At 36.5% G+C, this 19,702-nt stretch overlaps 1 protein-coding gene across 1 annotated transcript in view; it reads right to left on the reverse strand.

Annotated features, from left to right (window-relative positions):
* C6 (complement C6) overlaps positions 1–19,162 on the reverse strand; it is a 99,827-nt gene extending 80,665 nt beyond the window's left edge. The window contains exons 1-4 of the mRNA XM_077117068.1: positions 19,015–19,162; positions 13,924–14,086; positions 5,932–6,088; positions 4,609–4,753 (exon numbers count right to left, since the gene is read on the reverse strand). Of these exons, the coding sequence (XP_076973183.1) occupies positions 4,609–4,753; positions 5,932–6,088; positions 13,924–14,066 (445 nt within the window). The 5' untranslated portion in view covers positions 14,067–14,086; positions 19,015–19,162. The remainder of the gene's footprint in view (positions 1–4,608; positions 4,754–5,931; positions 6,089–13,923; positions 14,087–19,014) is intronic.
* Positions 19,163–19,702: the final 540 nt, after the last annotated feature.

The following is a 19,702-nucleotide window of genomic DNA, read 5'->3' on the forward strand; positions in this document are numbered from 1 at the left end:
TGGTTTGTTCCTTTGACTGGGCCATATCTTCTATTTTCCTTATGTAACTAGTTGTTTTTTTTTGCTGGCATTTAGGCATTTGATTCCTTTAATTAGTTTATTCTGGAGGTTGTTTTCACTCTTTTACCTTGGGTTTTCTTGCTGGATGACTTTGTTCTCTATCTGTTGCTTGATATTCAATTCAACTTATTCTAGACCTCTAGACTAGGTTCGGTTTGGCTGATCAGAATTTTTCCATTCTTATTTTTCTGTTTCTTGCCCTCTCTACATGGAGACTTTTTTTTTTTTTTTTTTGAGGAGGGTCTCCTCAGATATTATAGACTTCAGTCAGATTTTCCCAGGGCAGAGAGACCCATGTCACAGGAGGAGAGACTAGCCAGTATCAAGTTTCCCTGAGGGTGAGACCCAACAGCTTGTCAGACTTTCCTATGAGGACTCTAGACTCTGTGCTTTTCCTATCCTGCCCAGCTTGTGACTCTTATCTGCCTTCAGCTTCCCACCAATCTAAAATGGTTACTTTAATTTCAGAGACTCTCCCTTCCAACAGCATAGTTGAGACAGAGATGAGGCAGTTGGGGGGCTTTGATTGCTTCTGTTTTTCCACTCCCTGGGGCCTGAATTCTTTGAAAGAGGGATTCTTCTTCAGCTGGGCCCCACCCCCTTTTTCTTGGGGGAAGATACACCCTTTAGAGAATTAACCCCTTTTACCTGACTAGTTGTTTTGTCTCTCAGACATTCTTTAGTTCTGCCCTTGCCTGGGGCAGTGCTGAAGTTTGCTTACAGTTCCATCTAATGATCTATTTAAGAAGTTAAAAAAAAAAAAAGCAAAAAAGACTTTTCAGAGAGTGACCCCCTCTCCTCGGGTTTGCCAATCTATGTGCCCTAGAGCCTGAAGATACATAGAGTCACATACCAACTCCAGCTCTTTTCCAGTATTTTGTGCTGTCCAACTCAAAAAGTCCATTTGTTTGCTTTTTCCATCAACCCCACTGCTTTTCTGTCAAGGCAAATACTCCTACTTCCTTTAGTGCTTACTCCAGGTTTATCTGTGCTGGGGCCTATTTTCTGTAGTAGGAATTTGTTAATGAGTTTCACAACTGGAGCTTGGTTCAGCTAAGCCTTTGGCACTAGTAAAGTCTGTTTCTGTTCCCCTCAGGGAACCAGACTGTCATGCCTGTGAGGGAGGGGTGCCAGTCACCGAAGCTTGGGGAACTTACAGTTCTGGGTGGGAGCTAAGCCATTCCACGTGGTCCGGTCTGGTACACACTGTGTATCTGGTCACTGACATTCCCCCAACAGTTGTTTGTGCTGTTCCTGGTTATTTACTAGCTCCTCTGGGGAGTGAACTAAATTCCACACCTCACTAGGCTGACATCTTGACCCACCTCATAATTGCTTTAATTATTTTTAAATAAAGATTTGGAAACATATGAAAATGGAGTAAAAAACATGTATTTCCCCTGTTTTCGAGAACTAGAAGTGTTATTTTAAGATTATTTAGTTTCTGTAGGGATGATTGTCCTAAAAAATGAGAATTAATTCTAGTATCATATTCCTATTACAGCTTTCTGGAGAGATCATGTTCTATAAGAAAATGACAGAAGGTCAGAATTTTTATTTAATCCAGAATGGCAGAATCAAGGTCACTGTTTTTATCCAAGAAACTACTTACACACACACACACGTACTTATACTCACCACATGGAAGAATCGCAAAAGTATTATTTTGCACAAAAGAAGCCAGATATGTAAGAATCATGCTGTGTTATTTATTTATTTTTTACATGAAGTTCAAGAACTAGAAGGGATGTTTGTTTTTTTTGCTGGATGGCTTTGACTGGAAAAGGGAAGAAGGGGATTTTCTCAATATGTGTATAGAAGCTTTGTCTTTTTTTAGAGTTTGTTTACATGGGTATATATATTTGTCAAAATCAAAATACACACTTATGACCTGTGCATTTTACTATAAACAATTGTTTTTACTATAAATGATTACTATGCTATACCTAGTTACTACATATTTTAGCATATTTAGTCACTATATACAATTATTTTGTTATATAATTCACTATATTCAATTTTGGGGAAAAAATTAAGTGCCTAGGTACTAAAGTAGTAGGTTGCAGATAAAGTGTGTAAACATAGAAAATGGTACAAACTCCACTTTTTTCTTGTTGTATATTGTAAAGATTACTGGAATTAGCATGTCACTATATATTATGGAAATTGAAATGCCTTATATCCAATGAGAGACATCTCCATTCCTTCCCTTCACCCTCTTGCCTGTAATCAAGGGTGCTGGCATCTGTGCCATTATGTTGAATCTCACATGACAATGATTAAATGTTTTACTCAATAAAACAACTTAAAATAGTTGTGATAATCTTCTCACTACAGCTCTGCATTACTATTTTGACTAACTGAAATATTGAGGTAAATTGGATATTCTTCCAAATTAAAATTTTTTGATTGATAGAGGGTTATCCGAAAGCATTTCATTTCAATTCACTTTCTTAACAAATTTCACTTAGAAGTTAGAGTATAACAAATGTAATTCTGTGTTTCCCTGATATTCAAGATCATTCATTCAATTTGGAACATTATTGTAAAGAATTATAGTTATAAGTGCCATTACTATACAAGGCACCTATATATCTGAAAATGTAGATGAAATTGAATTTCTTTCAATCCTCAGATACAAACTAAAAAGTGGTCTGTTTTTGAAACAGTACATCAGGGAGGAAAAGGAAAGAGGATTAATGTTTAGGATAGACATTCTGTGTTGATTGAGGGCCATGCATCATGCTGAGTCAGAGAAATAATGGTCCATCCAACCTCGTATACACTTCAAAAGAGGCATTGGGGGATTTTTCAGGAGAGTTTAGTAGTATATTATCTTCAGCAAAATATTTAAAAAGCAATATGCCTTGGCACTACTTGATCAGAATGGACCACAGCTATGTCAGAGATTATCTTGTCGGTAAATGACTCATGGAAAAATCTATGTGTTCTTGGCAAAGGATCTGGACAGCATGGCAGGGAGCACAGAGTAGCACCTGTTTACCAATCATTATAGACGTATTTTAGTAGTTCATGTTTTAGCAACATCTATGGACATATTACAGATGAACTGGAGACCAGCTGTGCTTACCCCATTAATTTTCCTGAAACAGCTTGTTATGAATTGGTGGTCCATGGATTTATCTAAAGCCTTCTCAAACTTGTGAATGTTTTTGGCCTATAAAAGCTGTTTTGGTAATAAATCTCAAGGTTTATCATCTGTTGAATAAAGGAGCCCTTCATGGTTATTTATTATAAAACTTTTTAAGCTTCAAATATTTAGACTCCAGTTCTAAACCTTGATTCCAATATTTTGAATGTAATTCTAAGGTCTGAATATCCCTCAGCTATTGCTAACAAGATTTTGTTCACATTTTCTCTTTTATCAAATTGGGATATGACTTACTCATATACAAATGATGTATATCTCTCAACCCATATTCTACCCCATATCTTAGGCTCAGGGGACACAGAGGGAAAATCCTGACACCAGTATTCCTGTCTGACATTTGGTAAAGATTGATAAAACTGAAGGCAAGGAGCAAGGAATAAGAGGAGAAAAATTTAGATCCAGCATCCTAGAACAATTTTCTATGGAATTTGAAATATTCTGTTAAAATACTTTACTTTTCAGTGTATTTCAGAACACATAGAAATGAAGGATAACTCCACTATAACTTCAAAATGACTGTTTAGACGCGAGGTCTGGAAACTACCATTTACATCCATTTGATCTGCCACCAATTTTACTGGAACGCAATCTTGCCTATTGTTTATATATCGTCTGTGGCTGCTTTAGTGCCACAGTGGTAGAGTTGAGTAGTTGCAACAGAGACTGCATGGCCTGTAATGTCTAAAATGTTTACTATCTGGAACTTTACTGAAGAAGTTTGTTAACCTCTGATTAAGATTGTTCAGAATGGTGAGCACTGAAGAACTATCAATTAGAAGAGAATATGTATGATTAAGTAGTATGGTCAAGATTTGATTATAATCTAATGCAATATACATACCAGTATTTAGGCATCTGAATGCACATTGGACTTGAAGATGATATTGCCACCATTTAAATAATCTTTGAATTCTGTTTTTGGAGTCAGCTAATGGACCATCCAAGAAAATTTGTGATATTAATTCTAGTTACCCCCATGACTTAATATATTAATAAATGAATTCAACATCTTTTTATTCTTTTTTCATTTTCTTATTTTATTATAGAGATTTGTGCTTAAAAATAGTCGATTTTTTAAAATAGCTACCAACGCCTCCTTTTCCTACCCCTTTCTCTCTTCCTCCTGCTTTATAACAATGTGGAGAGCTGGGCACCAGTATTTGATGAGCAAATGGATCAGGTGAGCAGTCAAGATGATTATAACTTGAAAGCTGTAATTTCACACATGAATAGCTTCATAATTGGTAACATAAGTCTTTTCTCCACCTTTTGCTTTAAACTGTGATGGGACTGCTCTACCATGCTTTTAGTGTTAGTCAATTGGAATAACTGATTAGTCAAGTTATTTTAAGTGGAGACTGAACATACTACATTACCACTGTCACAGCGGAATTTATCCTTGCAATCAACCTCTTCGACTTTGCAGAGCTTAGAAGGGATGCATGGTTGGAAGGTCATCAGAGGCTCTGTACAGGGTTGTCCCCCAAACTGACCAGGGCGCAAGACAGATCTAACCTTAAACTGAAAGGGAAGGAGAAAAACATGAATAACTCTGGGGTAAGGTCAAGGTCAAAATGTATTCGAGAAAATGGAGCCTCTCAAACCCAGTGTTAGTGTGATGTACTTTACTAGTGATTCAAAGAAATGACCACGTGGCTGGGCTTCAGTTTCCCAACCTATAAAATGAGAAAGGTCTCTTCTAATTCTCAAATCATATGATTCTAAATTAAATAAATATCAATATACAAATATTTACTGAGTCTCTTGGGTGCATTAATGATAGTTCCTCTATATCTCAACAATAGTGGAAGTGAAAATGTGAAAAGATTTTGAAGTTTTTTCCATATGGGAATTACCATGGAAACCAAGGTTGGCATATTCTCTGCACTTTAAAAAAATTTAACTGATGAGTGGTAAAAAGGGGAGTCAGGGAAGGATAGAAATATGACAAAACAGAAAAGCATTGAATTTGAAGTCAGAAAATCTCAAGTTCAAAATGTGGCTTCACCAAGAATCAGTGGTGAATGCTTGGGCAAATTATTTAACCGCCGATGAGCAACAACTTCTTCATCTCTAAAATGGGTGGAGAAACACAATATGATGAGAAGACTAACTAGGTGACATGTAAGAGCAGGTACCCACATGAAAGGGGCTCCACAGATGAGTTTCCTTTTCTTCCTTAATGAGTGAATGTCCAGCATGTGATCTGACTGGGTTCATACGGGTCAACACCCTTACAGGAGTCAGCATAAAGTGGGTAAATATTGTAACTGGAAGCAGTAAACAAACTGACGGCTTTCTCAAAGGGAGAGGGAAATTAGAGGAAAGGCAGAGAATGATGGATTTTAATACATTCCCTTAATTTCTGCTTGATTTAGAACCTTGAACTGAAGTTCTTATTTCCTAGCATTTGATTTTACTTCCTAAACTGTCACAGGGGACAGTTTGGAATCCAGAGGTGGTATGGTACAATGCTGGCAGCAGAATTTCCTTTTGGCATTCATGTAACAGTAAAGCTTGTCAAATGAAATACCCCTTCCCCAATATTACTAAATGCAATTTTCTTCCAGTGAGAAAACTGGAACAGCTTATTTGCAGAAATTGAAGAATTTTGACGTTTCTGTGGTTGTTGATTGTTGAACCTGGCAAGGAATCAGGGCATGATTCAGATTTTCTGGGTATGCCCATGAGGCACTCACCTGTTTTTCAACACAGGGATCACAGTCTGACCATGATCCATAATCTCCCAAGAGGCAGTTGATAGGACACGTTTGCCAATTGCATTCTCTGGTCTCCCACTTGGTGCAAAGCTGGTCACAAGAGTTTTCCTGGTAGTATTGATCTTTTACTATTTGTCTGTAATAATGAAGAGAAAGTTAATTACAATGAGTGGCTGCAGCCCCATAAGAAAGATATCATTTGAGCATTACTATGACAAATAAATGGAAAGAAGATTTTATGAAAAATCAAACAAGGTAGAATAGGTGTTGTTCTCAACACTTAATGGAATTCAGAACTGGCTACATAATTGGGTTGGGGTCTAGGATGAAATTAAAATACAGAGCCCCTTATTTAAAAAGTATTAAGAATTTCGAGACAGTAATGGCAACTCATTAAGCAATCATGTAGCACTGCTAAGTGACCGCATGGGTCATACATCCATGAAGTCTTGGAAGGGATTGGAAGGGGGAAAAGAAAGAAGAAAGGGAAGACAGTTACTGTGGATTATTGAAAAATGACAACACAATGTGATAAGTACAATGACTGAGATAGAGTCAGAGTGCTATGGGTCCAGATTCAAAGAGAACGTGACCTGAGAGATACAGCCTGGAAAATTAGTGTGAATTTTCTGTATAATTAAGGGAAGGATGTTCAAAGGGAATAGCATGTACAAAGGTTAAAGCTGAAGGAGAGCATGACAAGTCCAGGGAGGAGCTTATGGTACAGTCCTTTGAAGTGCATGACTAATAAAGGCAAGACATATTGTACTTTATTTGGAAACCTTACTGAAGATTTCTTGAGTACGGTAGTCATATTAACAAATCTGTTTCCGTATGCTTAGTGGGTGGTTTATTGGGGAAGTCGAGTGGCAATTTTAACAAGACTCATAACACACATATAAAAATAGTTTTCTAGGGACTTCCTGGAAGATGGCGGCTTAGTAAGACGCGCGGATCTTAGTTTCTTCTCCAGGACACCTACTAGGGGAGTAGAAACGATACAGAAAGCGCCCAAAGCCACAACAGAGATAAAAAAGACAGCGTACCCCATCCTGGAACGGCTGGCTGGCTGAGAGAAGCAGCTCGGGTGAGATCGCCGAGGCGCGCGGGCCTTACCGGGCGGGGTGGCAAGCGGCCGGAGTTACTCCCTTCCCCCTTCCCGGGCCGGCTGGGAGAATTGGAGAGGCGGTCCCCTGAAACAAAGACGGCTGGTGCCCACACCACGCGCAGCCCCCGGACCAACTGAGAGAATTGGATCGGAAACCCCCAGGCCGCGGAGAACGGTGACGGGTGGGGGAGGCCCCTTCCAAACCCGTGACTCCCGGGGAACGTGCACTCTCTCGGGCGGGCCGCTGCCGCTGGCGCCCTCCCGCCACGCTTGTTGCCCAGGGCCGACTAGGAAATTCGGACGGGCTCTTTCCCTGGCTGCGGCGACCAGCAACCCTCCCTGCGTTCGGACCCCGGGCCGGCTCAAGCCGTTTCGGCTAGCAAACCCCCAGGACGGCGAGAGTTTTCCAAAGTTTAAGGTCCCACAACACCTTTTACTGGTGGGACCCGCAGACAAACGTGTGCCACGAGCGCCACCTACTGGGCAGGATAAGAAAAACAGAACCCAGAGATTTCACAGAAAAATATTACAACCTTGCTGGGTCCAACACCAAGAGAAATCTGAATAAATGCCCAGACGCCAGCAGCAGAAAATAACTGTCCACGCTCAAAAGATTGAGAATATGGCCCAGTCAAAGGAACAAACCAATAGCTCAAATGAGACACAAGAGCTGAGACAACTAATCCTGAATATACGAACAGAAATGGAAAACCTCTTCAAAAATGAAATCGATAAATTGAGGGAGGACATGAAGAGGACATGGGCTGAACATAAAGAAGAAATAGAAAAACTGAAAAAACAAATCGCAGAACTTATGGAAGTGAAGGATAAAGTAGCAAACATAGAAAAAATAATGGATAGCTACAATGATAGATTTAAAGAGACAGAAGATAGAATTAGTGATTTGGAGGATGGAACATCTGAATCCCAAAAAGAAACAGAAACTATCGGGAAAAGAATGGAAAAATTTGAACAGGGTATCAGGGAACTCAAGGACAATATGAACCGCACAAATATACGTGTTGTGGGTGTCCCAGAAGGAGAAGAGAAGGGAAAAGGAGGAGAAAAACTAATGGAAGAAATTTTCACTGAAAATTTCCCAACTCTTATGAAAGACCTAAAATTACAGATCCAAGAAGTGTAGCGCACCCCAAAGAGATTAGACCCAAATAGGCGTTCTCCAAGACACTTACTAGTTAGAATGTCAGAGGTCAAAGAGAAAGAGAAGATCTTGAAAGCAGCAAGAGAAAAACAATCCATTACATACAAGGGAAACCCAATAAGACTTTGTGTAGATTTCTCAGCAGAAACCATGGAAGCTAGAAGACAGTGGGATGATATATTTAAAATACTAAAAGAGAAAAACTGCCAACCAAGACTCCTATATCCAGCAAAATTATCCTTCAAAAATGAGGGAGAAATTAAAACATTCTCAGACAAAAAGTCACTGAAAGAATTTGTGACCAAGAGACCAGCTCTGCAAGAAATACTAAAGGGAGCACTAGAGTCAGATACAAAAAGACAGAAGAGAGAGATATGGAAAAGAGTGTAGAAAGAAGGAAAATCAGATATGAAATATATAATACAAAAGGCAAAATGTTAGAGGAAAATATTATCCAAACAGTAATAACACTAAATGTCAATGGACTGAATTCCCCAATCAAAAGACATAGATTGGCAGAATGGATTAAAAAACAGGATCCTTCTATATGCTGTCTACAGGAAACACATCTTAGACCCAAAGATAAACATAGGTTGAAAGTGAAAGGTTGGGAAAAGATATTTCATGCAAATAACAACCAGAAAAGAGCAGGAGTGGCTATACTAATATCCAACAAATTAGACTTCAAATGTAAAACAGTTAAAAGAGACAAAGAAGGACACTATATACTAATAAAAGGAACAATTAAATAAGAAGACATAACAATCATAAATATTTACGCACCGAATCAGAATGCCCCAAAATACGTGAGGAATATACTGCAAACACTGAAAAGGGAAATAGACTCATATACCATAATAGTTGGAGACTTCAACTCACCACTCTCATCAAGGGACAGAACATCTAGACAGAGGATCACCAAAGAAATAGAGAATCTGAATATTACTATAAATGAACTAGACTTAATAGACATTTATAGGACATTACATCCCACAACAGCAGGATACACCTTTTTCTCAAGTGCTCATGGATCATTCTCAAAGATAGACCATATGCTGGGTCACAAAGCAAGTCTTAATAAATTTAAAAAGATTGAAATCTTACACAACACTTTCTCGGACCATAAAGGAATGATGTTGGAAATCAATAATAGGCAGAGTGCCAGAAAATTCACAAATACGTGGAGGCTCAACAACACACTCCTAAACAACGACTGGGTCAAAGAAGAAATTGCAAGAGAAATTAGCAAATACCTCGAGGCGAATGAAAATGAAAACACAACATATCAAAACTTATGGGATGCAGCAAAGGCAGTGCTAAGAGGGAAATTTATTGCTCTAAATGCCTATATCAGAAAAGAAGAAAAGGCAAAAATGCAGGAATTAACTATTCATTTGGAAGAACTGGAGAAAGAACAGCAAGCTAACCCCAAAGCAAGCAAAAGGAAAGAAATAACAAAGATTAGAGCACAAATAAATGAAATTGAAAACATGAAAACAATAGAGAAAATCAATAAGGCCAGAAGTTGGTTCTATGAGAAAATCAATAAGATTGATGGGCCCTTAGCAAGACTGACAAAAAGAAGAAGAGAGAGGATGCAAATAAATAAGATCAGAAATGGAAGAGGAGACATAACTACTGACCTCACAGAAATAAAGGAGGTAATAACAGGATACTATGAACAACTTTACGCTAATAAATACAACAATTTAGAGGAAATGGACGGGTTCCTGGAAAGACATGAACAACCAACTTTGACTCAAGAAGACATAGATGACCTCAACAAACCAATCACAAGTAAAGAAATTGAATTAGTCATTCAAAAGCTTCCTAAAAAGAAAAGTCCAGGACCAGATGGCTTCACATGTGAATTCTACCAAACGTTCCAGAAAGAATTAGTACCAATTCTCTTCAAACTCTTCCAAAAAATCGAAGTGGAGGGAAAACTACCTAATTCATTCTATGAAGCCAACATCACCCTCATACCAAAACCAGGCAAAGATATTACAAAAAAAGAAAACTACAGACCAATCTCTCTAATGAATACAGATGCAAAAATCCTCAATAAAATTCTAGCAAATCGTATCCAACAACACATTAAAAGAACTATACATCATGACCAAGTAGGATTCATCCCAGGTATGCAAGGATGGTTCAACATAAGAAAATCAATTAATGTAATACACCATATCAACAAATCAAAGCAGAAAAATCACATGATCATCTCAATTGATGCAGAGAAGGCATTCGACAAGATTCAACATCCTTTCCTGTTGAAAACACTTCAAAAGATAGGAATACAAGGGAACTTCCTTAAAATGATAGAGGGAATATATGAAAAACCCACAGCTAATATCATCCTCAATGGGGAAAAATTGAAAACTTTCCCCCTAAGATCAGGAACAAGACAAGGATGTCCACTATCACCACTATTATTCAACATTGTGTTGGAGGTTCTAGCCAGAGCAATTAGACAAGAAAAAGAAATACAAGGCATCAAAATTGGAAAGGAAGAAGTAAAACTATCACTGTTTGCAGACGATATGATACTATACGTCGAAAACCCGGAAAAATCCACAACAAAACTACTAGAGCTAATAAATGAGTACAGCAAAGTAGCAGGTTACAAGATCAACATTCAAAAATCTGTAGCATTTCTATACACTAGTAAGGAACAAGCTGAGGGGGAAATCAAGAAACGAATCCCATTCACAATTGCAACTAAAAGAATAAAATACCTAGGAATAAATTTAACTAAAGAGACAAAAAACCTATATAAAGAAAACTACAAAAAACTGCTAAAAGAAATCACAGAAGACCTAAATAGATGGAAGGGCATACCGTGTTCATGGATTGGAAGACTAAATATAGTTAAGATGTCAATCCTACCTAAATTGATTTACAGATTCAATGCAATACCAATCAAAATCCCAACAACTTATTTTTCAGAAATAGAAAAACCAATAAGCAAATTTATCTGGAAGGGCAGGGTGCCCCGAATTGCTAAAAACATCTTGAGGAAAAAAAACGAAGCTGGAGGTCTCGCGCTGCCTGACTTTAAGGCATATTATGAAGCCACAGTGGTCAAAACAGCATGGTATTGGCATAAAGATAGATATATCGACCAATGGAATCGAATAGAGTGCTCAGATATAGACCCTCTCCTCTATGGACATTTGATCTTTGATAAGGCAGTCAAGCCAACTCACCTGGGACAGAACAGTCTCTTCAATAAATGGTGCCTAGAGAACTGGATATCCATATGCAAAAGAATGAAAGATGACCCATCTCTCACACCCTATACAAAAGTTAACTCAAAATGGATCAAAGATCTAAACATTAGGTCTAAGACCATAAAACAGTTAGAGGAAAATGTAGGGAGATATCTTATGGATCTTACAACTGGAGGCGGTTTTATGGACCTTAAACCTAAAGCAAGAGCACTGAAGAAGGAAATAAATAAATGGGAACTCCTCAAAATTAAACACTTTTGTGCATCAAAGAACTTCATCAAGAAAGTAGAAAGACAGCCTTCACAATGGGAGACAATATTTGGAAATGATATATCAGATAAAGGTCTAGTATCCAGAATTTATAAAGAGATTGTTCATCTCAACAACAAAAAGACAGCCAACCCAATTACAAAATGGGAAAAAGACTTGAACAGACACCTCTCAGAAGAGGAAATACGGATGGCCAAGAGGCACATGAAGAGATGCTCAATGTCCCTGGCCATTAGAGAAATGCAAATCAAAACCACAATGAGATATCATCTCACACCCACCAGAATGGCCATTATCAACAAAACAGAAAATGACAAGTGCTGGAGAGGATGCGGAGAAAGAGGCACACTTATCCACTGTTGGTGGGAATGTCAAAGGGTGCAACCACTGTGGAAGGCAGTTTGGCGGTTCCTCAAAAAGCTGAATATAGAATTGCCATACGACCCAGCAATACCATTGCTAGGTATCTACTCAAAGGACTTAAGGGCAAAGACACAAACGGACATTTGCACACCAATGTTTATAGCAGCATTATTTACAATTGCAAAGAGATGGAAACAGCCAAAATCTCCATCAACAGAAGAGTGGCTAAACAAACTGTGGTATATACATACGATGGAATATTATGCAGCTTTAAGACAAGATAAACTTATGAACCATGTAATAACATGGATGGACCTAGAGAATATTATGCTGAGTGAATCCAGCCAAAAAGTAAAGGACAAATACTGTATGGTCCCACTGATGTGAACGGACATTCGAGAATAAACTTGAAATATGTCATTGGTAACAGAGTTCAGCAGGAGTTAGAAACAGGGTAAGACAATGAGTAATTGAAGCTGAAGGGATACAGACTGTGCAACAGGACTAGATACAAAAACTCAAAAATGGACAGCACAATAATACCTAATTGTAAAGTAATCATGTTAAAACACTGAATGAAGCTGCATCTGAGCTATAGGTTTTTGTTTTGTTTTGTGTTGTTTTGTTTTGATTTTACTATTATTACTTTTATTTTTTTCTCTATATTAACATTCTATATCTTTTTCGGTTATGTTGCTAGTTCTTCTAAACCAATGCAAATGTACTAAGAAATGATGATCATGCAGCTATGTGATGATGTTAAGAATTAATGATTGCATGTGTAGAATGGTATGATCTCTAAATGTTGGGTTAATTTCTTTTTTTCTGTTAATTAAAAAAAAAAAAAAGAGAAGGTATAATTGGAGATGAAGGGATACAGACTGTACAACGGGACTGGATATAAAAACTCAGAAATGGACAGCACAATACTACCCAATTGTAATGCAATTATGTTAAAACACTGAATGAAGCTGCATGTGAGGTATAGGTTTTTTGTTTTTGTTTTTTTTGTTTTTTTTTCTTTCTATTATTGTTTTAATTCTTATTCTGTTGTCTTTTTATTTCTTTTTCTAAATCGATGCAAATGTACTAAGAAATGATGAATATGCAACTATGTGATGTTATTAAGAATTACTGATTGTACATGTACATTGAAATGATTCCTAATTGTTTTGTTAATTCTTTTTTTAATTAATAAAAAAAAATAGTTTTCTAAAATTAGCTCCCAAAATAGTGCTATTATGTTCAAAACATTAAATGTATGCCTTTCTCTCCCAAGTCATGTGAGCATCTCCGAAACAAAAATATCTAACAGATTTGAAGAAACTGTGGGAGATGAAAAGTCTGAATTGGTGAAAAGACTGAATTACTACATATTCTCAAGTAAACACAGTTTTCTTGCCTTCTTGTACGTGCCGACAATAAAGCTAATAGCTAACAGTACTGTCAGTTGAAGTTCTGTTAGACTTAGTTTAATGAGTAAAAAATTCTCTATAATTAACTCTAACTTTATGCAAGGACAGTTAAATGCTGAATGAAAGAAAGCTTGAGTAATAATTCTAAGTAAGTTAAATAGTCAACTGTAGAACTTGCAAAGATTTTTAAGTAAATTGAATTAATTAAATTACTTTGCAATCCCTTGTTTTAACTGAAGAATCCAAAGCAGACTTCATTTCAACCTATGTGCAAAAGATCTCAAATACCATCAAAATTCATGATTTCTTTCTTCAAGATAAATTTTTCCCCATTGTCTACTGTAGCACTTATGATGTTGCTAATTCAATCTTCCAGATTTCTTCAATGCCCAAAGAAGAGTTTACATAGCTCATACCAACCTCTGTCTGCTCTGAGTTCCTGAATTACAAGTTTTTGAGCAGTGGGACCACTGAGTCCATGGGTAGTGATCACAGAAGCAGGCTTGGCTCTTGTCAATCAGCATACTCAGTAGCATGAAATAAAAGATGGGATGTCTGGCCATGCCTGAAGAGCTTTGATGCTCTGAAATAGAATGTTATAATACATATTAAGCCTTAGTTGGGGGTAGAGCTTTGCTAGTATTCTGAGACACAGACCCAAATGTGATTTTGGAAAACATCTGCTTTCTCTCCTTGCTTTCTCAAAATGACTCAACACCTATAAAATCACATATTCATGAGTATAAGTCTTATTTCTACTTGTTTTTAGGGTAGGAGGCTCCCCTAGTTAAAATCCCTTCTATTAGTTAAGTTGTGGTATGTGCCTCACCCATATTTTCACTTTAATGATATTGTATTTGCCAGAAGGGGTTAGTTCTCTGAACTGTTATTGATAGGCTGCAAGACAAAGTATACAGTATATATTTGTAACCCATTTCATTCCAGCAGGTCTTCGAGATTTATGTGATTTTATACTTCTCAAAACTAACTGCTTATTTTCTATGGATAATACCCTTGAGTTTATTTCAATTTTTCATACTTTTCTGGGGCTGGGGAAAGAGTTTAGACCATCTCTTCTGGAAACTCTTAGTTTCCTGGCATTCTGGAAACCTTTTTGACTTGAAGAGAGAGAGCTCAGCCATCAAATTAGCAATTCATATAGACTCACAGAAATTAGAGCTAGAAAGAATCTTTAAATGCTCTAGGTCAAATGCATTACATATTACATATGATAAAATCATGGCTCAAGGAGGTGGAGTAATGTCTAGACTGCATGACAAATGAGAATGCAAGTCACCTGGTTTCATAAAGTACATGCTTCCTTTCACTGAGTTTTTAACATCACTTGGAGCTCCACCATCCCAGTCATGAAGGGGTTTAGCTAGACATGTCTGAATGTGCAAGAATTCTTTAACAACCTGTGTGTTGTGGAGTCTTGAGGATTTATGAGTTGATGAAAGAATTTGTGAGTCCCTCTCTGTCTCCATTATTGTCATTTTAATTTTTATCTCTAAGAAAACTAGTAACGTGATTAATACAGATACAGAGAAAGTGCTGCTGTAATTAATATAGTAACTTTCATTTAAAGAAGTAAAATGTCCTTCACCCAACTTCTCAGAGGCACAGGAACCTTTAAAATGGGTATGATGCTTTTACTTTCTTCATAAAGTTTTTGTTAGGAATAAAGAAGAAAATTCCATGTTAAGTGCTTAGAACTATTCTTTATATAGAGTTATCACCCAAATGTTTGCTCTTAAAATTAATAATAATATTTAAGGGTGTTACAGATTTACTAATAGCTTTTGATTATACAGTTTTTTAAATTAGGGGTTCCCCAAATCACAGAAAAAATCATGTGAAGGTCAGATAAATGTTTTGAACTAAATAAGGTAAAGCATATTCAAAATGAGTTATGAATATGATCTTACCACTCTATGTAAAATTATTATTTTCACCAGTTTCCTATCCCCTTCACCACTTTATTTTTCTCCACTATACATCCCTTCCTAGTATATTGAATTATTATTGAAGTAATTTAAGTAACTATCTCCTCTCCCCTTTCTCCTCCTTCTCTAGGCTATAAACCCCATGATGGTGATTTTTTTTTTTGCCTTTGTTCATTTTAGCATTTAGAAGAAGAAAGCAAGCACAATATATTCAATGAATATTTGTTGAATTGAATTGAATCTAGGACATATCTGAGAAATGTATTTTAAAGAAATCTGAATGATGTAATTTAGATCCATAATTACATCCACTTCTGTAATACTATTCTTAAAATTTCTACCACAGCATAGATATTTCACAGACTTTTGATGGACTCGTCAGTCTATTCATGTATTGTTTTAACAAGAGTGAGAGTTTATTCCTAGTTTTGTTGTAATAGTTTATTAAACTCCAAAACTAGATCTCTTGAGATTCAGATTTATTTTTAAAGCACATATAAATTATTCAGCTCACTTCTTATTTTACTTGATACCATTGTGTCCTGAAAAATAAAGAGATGCTTGAAGAAGGAAACTAAGATAGCTTATAGTATCCCCAACCAGAAAACCTTGGCTGACATTAAACAAATACAAATAATACATGCTTGTATTTGAAAAAAATTGAACAGAACAGAAAAGAAAGAAATGAAAATGTAAGACTTAGGCTCTCTTCTCCTACTTACCCCCACAGCCTTTCCCCATACATAACTAGTGTTTCTCTTTTTTTCAGATATCCAATAAAGGGAAAAGCATTCCCTACATCAGCTTATATGTATACATGTGTGTGTGTGTGTGTTTATATATACACACATGTTCTTTAGAAAAGAGACAAAAGGAATATATGATATATACTCCTCTTCACTTTCCTTTTTAGATTTCATAACAGATGTTGAGAACTTTCCATATCAATACGTGCATATCTACTTCATTCTTTTTAATGGCTTCATAATTTTATACCATCTGGGTGTATTACATTTGATTTAACTATTATCCTAAATGCGTACATTTAGTACACACACACAGACACACACTGCAATATATATCTTTCTAACTACATTTTCGTATACTTTGCAGTATATTCATGGGACCAAACAGCATAGCTCTAACAGTAGAATGGCTTGATCAAAGGGCATATAAATTAAACTTTTAATAGATATTGCCAAGATGCCCTACCAAAATATCACTGTCTCAGTGTCTAAGAAGGCAAGTTTCTTGACTATGATGAAAGGAAATGTCATTAAAAACATGGGCTGCAAGGGGATACAAGGGTAGTTCAGTGGTAGAATTCTCGCCTGCTATGCCAGAGACCAGGGTTCAATTTCTGACCTATGCACTTCCCCCAAAACAAACAAACAAGCAAGACAAACAAACAAACATGCAACAAATGGTGCTGCAATAACAGAATACTCATATGGAAAAGCAATGAAATGTGACCCCGCCATACAGCATACAAAAAGAAAAAAAAAAAACACAAGAAAACATGGGATGCAGTATTTCATAAATTTTGGCTCAAGCCTAGCTTGGGATCAGATATAAAAACCATTTCATCTATGTGCTCAAAATTTAGAACTTTTCTTGTTAATAAACCAGTAAGTAAACTTTTGAACTCTCCTAGAAGCTTAGACAAAATGGACAAAAATGCTGGAATAAAAGCAACCATATTCCTTGACATATGTCTGAATATGTGCTTCAATTTAAAATGGAATTGACACACATTTGAGTATCTGTTACATGCTGCTAGGCACTGCGTGAGAGACAAAGAAGTAGAAGGCATTATCACTGTCTAGGGAGGGTAAATGGAAATTGAATATATTCTCATACTTTTTTCTCAAGCTTTTTCATTCAACTCATAAATAAGCTGCCAGCCCTAGTTCAATGAGAAAAAGTGACCATCTCCTTTAATGATCACTGCGCTTGCCTGCTGATTTTGGCTCACTAGTAACTGGTTCACTTCCTGGTTTTCTTCAGCTACACAGAGCCACAGGGCATTAGGACAAGAGCAGTCGGGCAGAATTTAGGCAGTAATCAGTTAGAGTGGTGTGAACCCCAAACATCAGGCCTGAGCCCCAGATTGGGAGCTTTCATTGATTTTACGGCCTGTGGGGACTAAGACTCCTAAACGATGTAAAGCTTCCCTATTGGCCAGTAGGCAGACCACTACTGCACTACCCACCCCCAACTGGGATATTCTCATATAAGAACTACTTCATATTCCTGATGTCACAGAACTTTATTTTTTTCTTATTGGGTTTTGGGGGCAGGAACATTTCTCTCAACTGGGGATACAAATTCTGGAAGCACCTCGTGGAATCAGCATGCAAATGACTGGGAGAGGTACAATGACAAGAGATGACCAGTTCTCAGTTCTCAGCAGACACCATATATGTCAACTTCCAAAATCTTGGAAATGGTCAGCGGATTTTGTTCATCATCATCAAAAACTGCAAGAACAAAACCCTTATAAAATGCTCTGCTCTGTTCTTTGGCTATGACTATTGTGAAACAATTTATTAAGATCAAAGCCCCTTATTTGATGAGAGCTAATGAAAGAGCTAATTGGCAGCTTCTCCTATTATATCATTTCAGTATTAATAGGAAAAGTTGTTTTATGTTAAAACAATTCTTTTCATTCAGATAAAGACATTTCTCTAATATTTTTGTTACCATGGTCCCGGATATGCATATCAAATAGTTCTTAATTTATTAATTTCCAACCTCTTTGAGTATTTTGAAGTTATCTAAAATTACATGAAGAGATTGTACTTATTATCATACAATTTTCATATAAACATGGAACAAAAGAATGTCCAGGGACTGGAGAAGGATAGTTAGGAAAAATGTAACCATCAGTGCAGGAGTAGAAGGACAGAAATTCTCATAATTACTATTCCCTCTTGAAGGCTCTAAAAATCACTGATACCATTGAATATTGAGAATGACTTTGTGAGTATTCAAAGGACTCTAGTTAAAAAGCAAAGTCCATTTTATTCTGACCTGTCGACTTCCAATGAACTTTACTCAGATGAACAATTTGTCGGCAAGGTTAGTTCAGCACAATGTATTACGGGACAGATGCCTGTGGATGCTCTAATTTACCCCTAACTGTAGGTTCTTCCTTTATATCTCTTTGTAAAATTCTTGAATTTCTTATCTCTCATTTTTTCTTCTTTTTTTTTCCCTTTGAGCATGTGCTAGAGGCACAAGAGATGATGTTTACCATTGCTAAGGAACGCTGGTGAGTCCAGGAGTGTACTGACACTTTGGCTAAAGGGTTTGTTTGCTTTACTTTTAAACCATTCTTCAACTCATAAAAAACTCCATCTCAATGAGGTAGTTGTCTGTCTGGGCACTTATTTAAGAAACATGAATCTTTGGTTCTTTTGAGATTCAAGCAAACTATTCTTTCTTATTTTAAGATAAAGAAATGGCCAAGGTCTGAGTTTTATGCATTTTCATCCATGCAAGCATAAGTTTGATGAAGCAAGGTCTACAATATTATATTATAATGAAAAGTTATATCACTCACCTTTAAGCAGACTTTGTGGTGTCCAGGGAGCTAATCTGCAAATGGTTAAAAAATGATCCGGACTCACAATGAAAAGAGTTTATGTGATAATCCTAACAAGCCTTCTTTCCCCACTGCTAGTGAAATGAGGCAATGCCTTCACATCACAGAGACCTTGGGACACCTACAGTGTTGTTAGAATAAACATTGAATGGAAACTCTGAACTTTACAAAAGATCACTCCAATCAGCACTACTCTAAAACTCTAAGCATGAGAAGTTTAGAAAGATTCAGAATTTTACAATAATTTTCTCATTCAAAGTGAGTGATATTTAATCAATAGTGCCACTGCAGAGAAAAGAAATCTCTAATTTCATTTTACAAACCCGTTAAAATAGATTACTTAAGAATGAAACAAAATTGGCTTCTTTAGTAATGTATCCATTTGATTAAAATATGCATAAATTTCTTTTATTATGGAACATTGAGGAAGATTTAAATAGATGGAGATGTGAAAATTAAATAATGAAATAAAATAAATAAAAATATAATTTAGTTTACCTTTAAAAGGGAAAATTAAAACTATTTCTCATAAGGAGAGAAAACCACAATTAATCTTTGGAGTAAATACTTCTAGTCAAGTAATGTGCATACATATACACATAACTATATACATAAACATATATACATATATAATTTTTAGTGGCAT

This window comes from Tamandua tetradactyla, chromosome 9 (assembly GCF_023851605.1).
Source record: "Tamandua tetradactyla isolate mTamTet1 chromosome 9, mTamTet1.pri, whole genome shotgun sequence".
In the NCBI taxonomy this organism is placed as follows: domain Eukaryota; kingdom Metazoa; phylum Chordata; class Mammalia; order Pilosa; family Myrmecophagidae; genus Tamandua; species Tamandua tetradactyla.